The sequence below is a fragment of the Eupeodes corollae genome, chromosome 2 (genome assembly GCF_945859685.1).
Source record: "Eupeodes corollae chromosome 2, idEupCoro1.1, whole genome shotgun sequence".
In the NCBI taxonomy this organism is placed as follows: Eukaryota; Metazoa; Arthropoda; class Insecta; order Diptera; family Syrphidae; genus Eupeodes; species Eupeodes corollae.
This window is the reverse complement of record NC_079148.1, coordinates 116,485,698-116,496,317: the sequence shown is the minus strand read 5'-3', so window position 1 is coordinate 116,496,317 and position 10,620 is coordinate 116,485,698. Positions and strand designations below refer to the sequence as shown.

The 10,620-nt window shown below is 36.2% G+C and overlaps 2 protein-coding genes across 2 annotated transcripts in view; one reads left to right on the top strand and one right to left on the bottom strand.

The window, feature by feature from the left end:
* Positions 1-5,317: 5,317 nt before the first annotated feature.
* Positions 5,318-9,670, bottom strand: LOC129944272 (protein hairy). The gene is made up of 3 exons (XM_056053601.1): positions 9,079-9,670; positions 7,679-7,774; positions 5,318-7,490 (listed from the first exon to the last, which is right to left on the bottom strand). Exons 1-3 carry the CDS (start codon positions 9,175-9,177, stop codon positions 6,618-6,620), a joined length of 1,068 nt encoding a protein of 355 aa, XP_055909576.1. The 5' UTR covers positions 9,178-9,670; the 3' UTR covers positions 5,318-6,617.
* Positions 9,671-9,897: 227 nt separating this feature from the next.
* LOC129944274 (uncharacterized) overlaps positions 9,898-10,620 on the top strand; it is a 94,677-nt gene continuing 93,954 nt past the window's right edge. The window contains exon 1 of the transcript XR_008781410.1: positions 9,898-10,508. The gene's annotated coding sequence lies outside the window, so the exon portion shown is untranslated. The remainder of the gene's footprint in view (positions 10,509-10,620) is intronic.

Below are 10,620 nucleotides of genomic sequence, written 5' to 3'. Positions count from 1 at the left end.
ATATGAAGATTTTGTGACCACAGAAACAATTTAAGAAAATGGTTCACTTTGGCGTATACGTAATTTTATTTGCTATTTTTGTTGAAATTAATCACAGAAGTAGATCTGTTTGAAGTGAAAAATTGATTCAAATTAAAAATCAACTTTATTTGGTACACCAAGGCTGAAATTTGACATCTGTCAATCTAAGTTGTTGAACCATTTTTATTGCAGTTGAAAGTATGACATTTACGACAGCGGATCGCACAACTCATACAATTTGTATTACATAAAAAAGAGATTATGGTTTACATAATCGTGCAACTAGGCAAGAAATTATTGAAATTGTGAAGAAGTTTGAGGAGAGTGGATTGGATACAGATTTTGTGAGGCCTGTGCCTCATAGTTTCGCTCGCATTACTGAAATATCGCTGCTGTGAGTGCTTTGTCGTTCTCAGGAATCAGGACTGCGTCTTATGGCATATTTTGCATTTGGATCTGCACCTACATACCAACATATAAAGCCCAGCTCACACAACAACAACTGAAGCCAGCAACGTCGTAGACATAAAGCACTGGGCGGCAATTTTTCGAACAAAATGTTTTTTAGTGACGAAGCTGAAGGGTATGTTAATAAACAATATTTTCGTATTTGGGGTTGGGGTTCTAAGAATCCTCAAGTAATTGAAGAGAGGCCGTTACATCCACAAAAAGCCACTGTTTCTTGCGCTTTTTAGTTTGAAGGTGGAATTGGATCTTACTTCTTTCAAAACGACGATAGAACGACAGTTACCGTGCATTTGGAGCATTATGGTCATGTGATAGTCGCCTTTTTCTTGAATGCTATTGAAGAATACGACTTAGAGAATATGTGGTTTTAACAAGACGGTGCCACATGCCACACAAATGCAGCGAATATGACTTTATTGCAAATATATATTTCCTGGTCACGTAATTTCTCGTCGTGGCGATATGAACTGACAAAAAAAATTAAGCGATTTGACAACCGCTTTACTTTTTGTAAAACTACGCGAAAACAGTACTTATGCCTATAAACCTTTAACGCTCAAGCACTTAAAAGCCAACATTCTTCAAATTATGGCTAAGATACCGCCCAATATGTTTTAAAAAGTTTTCGAAAATTACCTCAAAAGAATCGATGCTTGCAACAAATCGCGTAGTTTTCATTTAAATACTGTAGTGTTTCACACATAATTTCAACGTTCAAACTGTATGATAAAAAGAAATATTATAGAAATAAATATTTCGTATGTGTTTTATATACTTTTACTTTTGAAACCTCAAAATGGTTAACCCTGTCCAATACCCGGTTGAGCCCCCAACGATTGGAGATTTTGTGCCAAGAAGAGAACTTTTGGTATCAACGGTTGTCCAAGACGACATCATCCTTTGCTGCACCATTCAAGTTTGGACCACCTAGTGCTAAATGCAGCTGCCTATTCATTTGTCCCGGAGTCTCATATTCACTCTTCTCATATTGTTACAAATAATTCCGTAATACTTCCATTATTCCGATAAGACTTCATGGACGAGACAGTAAATTTGTTGATACGTTCGCTTTCCTTGACGATGGTTCGTCCTTGACAATGCTAGAAAAAGAATTGTTTGCTGATCTTGGCCTAGAAGGAGTTCCAGAAGATTTGACTCTGCAATGGACTAAAGGTGTAACTCGTTTGGAAAATTCTTTTCGAACAACTCTGGCAGTGTCTGGTACTAACAAGTCAAAGCGGCATTTTTTGAAAAACGTGTATGCAGTGAACGATTTGGATCTACCTAGTCAATCTGTTGATGTCTCCACCTTAAAGTTGAATTATCCGCACCTTCGTGGTTTACCATTGATGGATTTGGTAAATGCTAAGCCAAAAATTTTAATTGGACTGGATCAAGCTAAATTTCTCTTGTGTCATGGACAACGTCACGGAAAAGACGATGAACCTTGTGCCCTCAAAACTCTTCTTGGGTGTATGGTGTATGGAAGGGCTAAATGACTTCAAACTCAGGTTTTTCTTGTATTCACCAAGTTTGCAGACCTGCAATGGTTTTCCCTTTTTATGATGCTGTTAAACAAGAAGATGATTCACATAATTTGGTGAAACCTCACTTTCCCACTGAAGGGTTTAGTGTTTCGCCTCCTAGCAGTGTCTTGGCAAGTCCAGAAGTCAGTCGGACAATTGATATAATGGAAAATTATCTTATGTTAGTGGGCCAACAGTATGAAATTGGTCTTCTTTGGTGTGCTGATGATATCAACTTCTATTCAGTCATTCGATGTTACTTAACAGATTTGTGGGTTTAGAAAAATCAATGAAGAAAAAACCCCTTCTTATTGAATGGAAAAATAATTATGTTCAAGGTCTGTTAGCCAAAGGATATGCTAGAATCGCATCAGCAGAACAATTGACAAAGTCCTGGCTTTGTTTTTGGTACTATTAAACTTATGTAGCTTATGTAGCTGATAAGAAAAGTACAGACAACCTTGTGCATTACATGCTGGCTTGTTTAAATTTCGTGATAGAATGATAGCTGTGTTCCATTAAATCCGAATCAAGAAGAAGGATCAGCAATATCATAGATTAGATTTGTATGGAGAGATGGTGACAGTTCACGACAGCCTACGGTATACACAATGCAAGTAATGATGATTAGTTCCAGAGGTGCAACATTTTTAGTAAACATGCGAATTTGTTTAAAGAAGATAATCTGGAAGCAGTTGATGGACTTTCTAAAGAAACATACGTTGATGGTTATTTTATCAACGGTGCAAGAAAAAGTTTCTGTAACCAGAGATGCAATCTGAATCTGCAAATCTATGAACTTGGATTTGGTTTCTGTGCAATCTAATAGTCATGGCCTACTTAATATAATTCCGGATTGTCATATCAACACGAACGCGAAGCCTATGTTTTAACACTTCTTCCTGTGGACGCCGAAGACCCAAAACCACTGACACCAAATTTGGTGCCTTTTGGCGAAGACGATAGGGATATAACTGCTCCGGAAATTTTTACAGAGAGTGATCCATAATAGAAGGTCTCAACATTTGATGTTTCAACTTGTGAAGCGGTGGTATAAAGAGTATTTTCCAGATATCACGAGAGGGATAAAATTGAACCAGAGTACAAGCGAAATTTCAATTTTGACATTGTTGTTCTTGTTGAACCAAAATGAGATTCGATCAGCTTGGCAATTGGGACGTGTGGTTAAGGTATACCCAGGACCAGATGATATTGTTAGGATTGCTGAACAGAACTGAATTGCCCAACAGAAAAATCAAACTCAAGAGATCATCAGGAAGGCTTGCTGTTCTAGATTTAAAGTCTTCAACGTAGTTTTCAGACGGTCCCGGGAATGTCATCAAGCCATATTTTTTAAAATCATTTTTCGTTAGTTCTATATCTTTTGCTTATTAGTTTTTGAATCGTAACACTTGTTCTAAAAAGTACTTGTTATTTCAATTATATCTAATCGCTTTTTCTTTTACCTTTTTTTTTTTAATTTCTTCGAAATTTTCAGAAATAATTTTCATTCTGTTTTCAAATCTTGTGAAGGAGTGTTTAGAATTGAATTTTTAAATAGTTTTTTTAAGTTAAGTAAGTTTGTTTGTCTTTAAATATTTTCTATGTTTAATTCTTATTTGTTCTAAAAAATAAGATCTTACAATTTCAGAAAAAGTTGTTTGATTTTTTGGGCGTGATATTTCTTACTTGGAAAACGTAAAGCGGTGCAACAATAGTATGAATATTCATGCATCGTCTGATTCACTTCAATCATCAGCTTTTGAAATCCAATGCACTAAATTGTGAAATATAAATGACCTTTCCCACCCTCCACCATTTGATTGGTAATTTTTGTTTATTTCATTATTAAATCACAATATTTGTAGAACGCTTCATTGCTCACGTGCGCCATTCTTATCATAAATATATATTTCACTTTACACCCTAATCTGGTAAGTATCGTGCGTAATCAAAAACGAGAGAAAGCAAATAAAAAACACAATAAGATACCAAAACGATAATACATATAAATATGTAGGTACTCCTATTTGTCATTTTATTATAACTTTTCAATGGAAATGTTTTTAGAAACTCATATAATATTCCGATAAAGACAAACATATATAATTATTATTATTATCTAAAAATAGTTCATCAAAAAAACTTTCCGCCCATATACCTACCCACCCTATATATTTTGAACCCTGAACACTTTTAAAGACAAAGAACCAACTCTCACTCTCTCTGACGTCGATCAAAGTCCCGGATGGTAACACCACAACAGCAGATACTACATAAATCATCGGTAGGGTGTTTATTGGGTCACCCCTCCATATTATCTTATCATAAAACATTTGTTTGTTGCCAATATATTTTTAGAATAAACATTTAACCGTGTGCAATAAAAAAAAACTAAATTTATAAGCACACCGTTCATAAAGTGTCTCTGTCTTTCCCAAAAAAATGTTGTTTTCTAAATTATATAACGACCTTGTCTAGAATGAATTCCAAACATACTTGATTTGTCAGCTCGTACCATCATATAATAGACGTCATTGAGAATTTGTCTGAAGGTCGGAATTGTTACGTGTAAATCCAGATCGCATACAAAACAACAAAACAATTCTAAACAACACACGACCATCAACATGAACTCTCTGAACTCCACTTAAAAAATAATAAGCTATAAGCTAATATATTAAAGCAAAATAACACCACACCAGAGACCAGAGACCAGAGACCAGACCACAATCCACAACCTTCAACTCAATATAATTCGAATCGAAAATGAATCACGTGTCCCAAAAATAAGGTGAGCATGTCACGTCCAAAAAATAAATAAAACCAAACACAAAACGAGTATTTTTGGCACTCTGTTGTTTTCGAACCTCACCTACCAGTTTCTCACCTTAGATGATTTTAGATACCAAACGAATGTTTATCACAAATACCGTAATAAATAAATAAAACAGAAAAGTTTAAATATTTGGAAGTTAATTTTTTGATTTTTTATTATTTTTAGATTTTTTGTTTTTAATTAAATAACTTATTGTTAATTTCATACATACATTCATAAAAAAAATTTAATTAAATTAAAAAATTATTAATATAATTATTAAAATTAAAATTCATTATTTTATTTACAATTTTCTTTTCTTTTCTTTCAATATTTATAAATATTGATTGAGACCATATCAATATGAATTACGTCAATATATTAAATATTTGTTGTTTTTAATTTTAATTTTAGTGCTAGTGGAAGACTTGAGGGATTTCATTGTCAATATTATTTCTCATAAGTTCTTTTTTTATTTTTTAAATTATGTTTTAAACTTAAAGTTAAGGGATTTTCTTTAAATTTGTTGTTTTGTTTATGGTTTTTTTTAAATTTATTTACATGACTTGTGCATTAAATTCAATTTTAAATTGCATAATACATTCACAGCAATTTGTACCTTCAACATTGTATAATTCACAGAGCTTAACAATTATTAATATAATTTTTATTTTTTTATGTCTGAGGTAGTGATTCTTGATTTTCTGAAGAGTTCTTTGAGTGAGTTAGTGAATGAGTGAAGTTGAGATGAAAAGTGGAAAATTGAGTGATTTTTTGTTTTTGTTTTTGTTTTTAGTGCTGTGAAATAGAGACTCTTGTTTCGTTTGAGATTTGGTCTTATGAAGAATGAGTTTTTGAAAACAGTCTCAATTTTATGAGTGATATTCTAAATAAAAATGAGTGAGTGAAATCGATTATGAGTGAAAATTTCAAAGTTAAGTCTTTTTTTTTCCAAATAAAAATTCGCAAATATTCGTGAAATTAAATGATTTAAATATTTTTAAAAAATTAATGAAATATTGATTTTGTTTAATTTTTCACTCAAGAAAGTGACTCAAGTTTTTTCTTTCTTTTTGATGAGTACTTCGTTTATATTTTCCAAAGTTTAACAATTTTTATTTTGTTTTTTTGATGAAAATATAAGGAAGATGAATGATGTTGTTATTTTGATGAGAAAGATGAGAAGAAATGAACTTTTCATGAAAAACATTTTGATCGAAGAAAACGCGTCAGAAAATTCTACATAAATTCTAATAATTCTTTAAGTCTAATTATTATAATTATTATTATTTTTAAGCACAGAGGTATACTGCGGTTCTCACAATAATTTTGAACAATGAGTTTTTTGTTTCCTTTTTTTTTAGTTCTCGACTCATTTTCTTTTAAGTTCTTTGTAAAAGGTAGGTTGGTAGGAAGGTAGGTAGGTAGGTATGTGTTAGATGTCAGCATCCTGCTCCTCTGATTTTGTTTTTTTTTCTTTGCTTCCTCCTCCTATTCCTCCTTCCTGTTCTACTCTTTTCATGTCTTGTTTTTGCTGCTGCTTCTCCAAACACTAAGCGAACGCCAATCAAGCTCCTTATTTGATACGCCACCAACTCAATTTGGTATTCAAATGAGCTGCGTGACTCTCTTCGGTTTCAGTCTTATAAGTGTGTATTAGTGTTGTATATGTATGTATGTTTGTATAGAATGGTTTGTGCATCTTTTTAGCCACCTTATTTGGTTTGTGCATTTTTATTTCTGCTGAATGCCTGACCTCTGATGTGTAAGTCTTCACTTTTTATTCACCACGGTCTCCATGGTTGTTCTTCTTCTTTGATTTTTTTCACAACCAACGATAGGGGAGCCGCTTCGGGACTGTAATGCTGGGCGGCTTGTTGCTGGTACATTTGTTGCTGAAGGTGCTGTTGTTGTTGCTGTTGTTGGTGGTGGAGTTGAGCGTGTGCTGCAGCAGCAGAAGCAGCGGCAACACCACCATGATGAATGACAGAAGGCTTGCAGTCCATGGCTTCGTATGAGTTCGCCGGACTTGGTGGTGCATAGTGAATGTTGGTGGGTGGCGAGAGAGTGCGCTCATAGCTGGATGACGTATGCGATGAAGCCGATCCGGTGGATGCTGTGCGCGATGGAATGGGCACCAGCATGGGGGGCTGATTGTGGGTGTGGGGCATCGTTTGCGGGAGGACTAGGGCAATGCTGCCGTTGGGAAGTTTTGTTGGAATAACTTGGAGGCCATTGGGTAGGAAGTATCCACCATTGATGGAGTGAATGATTTGTGGTGGATTTGATGAGTGCATCGGCTGATCTTGTTGTTCTGGTGAGCTGGGTGGCGATGGCAGCATGTGGGATGGAGGTTGTTGCACCACCACAGTGGATTGCTGCTGTTGCTGTTGTTGCCGATGATGATGATGTAATTCTGATTTAACACCATTGATGCAATTGCTTAGATGTTGCAATAGACGACGTTTGACAACAGGATCGAGGCCGGGGAAACGACTTACTTCGTTGGCACAATCGGTGAAGCCGGCTTTGAATTTGTTTATCACTTTTGGATCGGCTGCCTGAGCTAGAGCGGCCTGTTGACGTTGAAGTTCTTGGAGGTGCTTGACGGTCTTTTCGAGGATGTCAGCTTTTTCCAATTTAGAATGACGCGCTGGCTGTAATTAGAGAGAAAGAAAAAAGTGGTGAGTATATTTTATTTTTAAATATGTGATAAGTTTTGATTAATGATTGATGGAAGGTTGGAGGTGGGAAGTAAGTTTGTCATGAGGAATAAATTAATTGAAACAAAAGGAGGTTATGATGGATGAATTATGATTATTTTGATCATTTGAAAAATACTTACGTCTTTTTTTGTGGCGTCGAGGATGAGAGTTTTCAACTCATTTAAGCAATTATTAATCCTTGCACGTCGTCTTTTTTCCATTATCGGTTTATTGGACTGTAAATAAATAAAAAAAGAAAATTTATTAGATTTGAATGGCTTCAATAATTCAAAGTATTAAACAAAAATTAAAAAGACATAAAAGATCATCACCGACACAGATTCGATTTGAAATTCTTTCTACAACCTACACACAACAAAATTTCTCAAAAACAAGAAGAAAAAACTCAAAAACCTACTTCATTAAACAAAAATAGAAAATAGCAAGGAAATGTTTGCGTTTTTCGGCCCAAACCGATAACATTCTAAAAATATTTCGCATAGTAAACTTTTCGACTCGAAATTTCCTTAAAATAGAACACACGCTTGCGTGTACCTATAATTAGATTATAGTTCAAAAGAATTTTTTTTGTATATATAGAAAGAAAAGCGTTTTGTGTGTTGTTCTGGTCTGTTTGAGGCAAGGTCATATCATATGAGAACGATCTTCGAAATGACCGCGAAATCACATATGAATGCAAAATAATGTAAAGCCACTGACCCGGGGTTGTGGGTAAGATCAATATTCCTAAAAAGAGAGTTGAAGTCAACCCACATTCACGCAACGCACCGGAAAGTTGCAATCCAAATACAGTACACGGGGTTACCTACGTAAAAAACGCCCTCACTATTGCCGCCGTCGCCAAAAAATATTACCCACATGATTGCGCTAAGCGGCGCGAAGCGGTGATCGCATCAGGTAAAAGCGCAATTTAGCTTAAATGGTGACACAGACATCGTCGACGTCGTATATTCGTTTTGGTTGCTGTTTTTGTCGTCGTCGTAGTAGTCGTCGGCGACCAGCAGCAGCGAGGCGGCTATTTAGAGACACATACTTGCCTCACCTCCGCGTCTTGCATACATAAATCTAATGCGGGGTATCCGCATCAAATTGAATTCAACTTGAATTTAAAATAAAAAAAATAATAAAAGCCAACCGATCGTGCCAAATTGGTTTAATTAGACAATGTAAAATATCCACGCGCGTCGATCACTTTGGGTCGGGGCGGGCGATTTGCGACGACCACGATAGTAAATATTGTCGTCGTCTGTCTGTGTTTCTACGCTATTTTGCCATTTTAGGGGCGCCCGGCTGTATTTGTAAAAAAAATTGTAGGTTGATAGTGAGCGATCAAAACTCATCAATGTGGGCCTCTGATTTCGTATTTGGCTGCACATGATTGCCCACCGACGCATTTGCAAAACTTAGAAATATAGGTTGTTATAGAATTATTAAAACTCCAAAATCGTTAAAAGCGCGGCGAGACGGCGAGAACGGATATTGTGGGCAAGGGTAGGTGGTTTTTGTCTAAAATACATACCCGACGATCACTTTTGACTGGTGCATCCTTGATTGTTGGTTGAGATCCGATTAAGTTGGCGGTCATTGTTGCGCTTGGTGCAATAACTCCAGTAACCATTAGGAATATATTTGTGTTGTTTTTGATTAGTTTTTGTTTTTTTTTACAAAACTTTTGTTTTGTTCACTAAACTTTTTATTTTATCCTTGATTCACTTAAGAATTCACTTTTTCTTATAATTTTTAAATAGTCACTTGTTTTTTTTTAAATTGATAAATAATATTGTTCACCAGTAATCAAAGTTACTAAAAGGTATAAAAGTATTTTTGTTTTGTTATATTCCGGTAGGACGTGTATATCACTCGGCGTCCGATAAGCGAATGAGAGCTCCACAGAATAAACTAAATGTTAAAAGCAAGAAGTATTCGATTTTATTTTTAGCCGGCGAAAGTATCTTCACCTACGCGATAAGTACGTACGGATTTGTTAGGTTCTTTCTTTTTTGTTTGTTAGTCTTGTAGATCTCTAGAGTTTAGAGCTCTTTACCGTTCGAAGTTCAGAATACGACTGAATGTTGTTGATCGACGAGTCGAGAAGTACATTTAGATTTTCGTCAAGACATAATCCAAAAGCCACACGACTGAAGGAAGACTGAACCTTAATCGAGTTTCGGCGAATTCGTTTATAATCAGCTGTATTGTTGCAAACACACATACACAAGCAGGTAGACGGTGTATGTCATTCTCTTTCTCACTCTATCTTTTTGTCTCCCTCACTTAATTCAATACTAAGACAGTTATGACGGTGACGGCGATTGTTGATAAACACTTTACCCGAACGGTGGCATTCCGTTTGCTTTTGCTGTCGGACGGACCGGACAGTAATCGTCGATCGGATCGTCGCGTCGTCGTCGTCCGGTGGAGCGTGATTCATGGAATACTACGTGATTGCATAGGGTGGGGACTGTCGAACCGTAGCGTAGCGTAGTACGGCAAGTGTGGAAGTACACAGGGCAAGGTTGTTCATCGATCGTGTATCTATGAGAGGATGATCGGCGTGATCGGTTTGGCAGTGTGTGTGTAAGCTAAGGGAGGTTGTTTTTTGCTGCTGATCGGTGGCAAGGCGATCAAGGCGACGGCTACGGCGATGATTTCAGGCAAAATGCGGCGACGAGCAGGGGTTGGAATTGGAATATTCGCATTCGCTGTGCAAACACACATAGCATCACAGGTTGTTCGTTGTTCGGTTTGCCGAACACCGTTTCGCATAGTGATCGTGTCGTGTGCGGCGGTAATTTTGATTTTCTTCTCAATAAAAATAAAATACGTTTGGAGTGGGGATGAGGTTTTTAATGATCATTATGAGCTCTCAGGTAGATAGGGGAAATCTTGGTCTACCTACAGTTGTGGTGTGGACTGTGGAGATGGAATAAAAGATCTACGTTTTAACAGGTAGGTAAAGTACCTAATTTCGTCATAAGATCTCAGGGAGAGAGCGAGAGTGAGTGAGAGTGCGGCGAGTGGAGAGGTGCGGCGAAAAAAAAAACAAAATCCCCGTCCCGTT

Coding starts and splice junctions, on each gene's coding strand:
- LOC129944272 (XM_056053601.1), bottom strand. CDS start 9,177: ATGGTTACTGGAGTTATTGCACCAAGCGCAACAATGACCGCCAACTTA. Junction 7,775..9,078: donor CAGTCAAAAGTGATCGTCGG/GTATGTATTTTA, acceptor ATTTATTTACAG/TCCAATAAACCGATAATGGA. Junction 7,491..7,678: donor TCGACGCCACAAAAAAAGAC/GTAAGTATTTTT, acceptor CTCTAATTACAG/CCAGCGCGTCATTCTAAATT.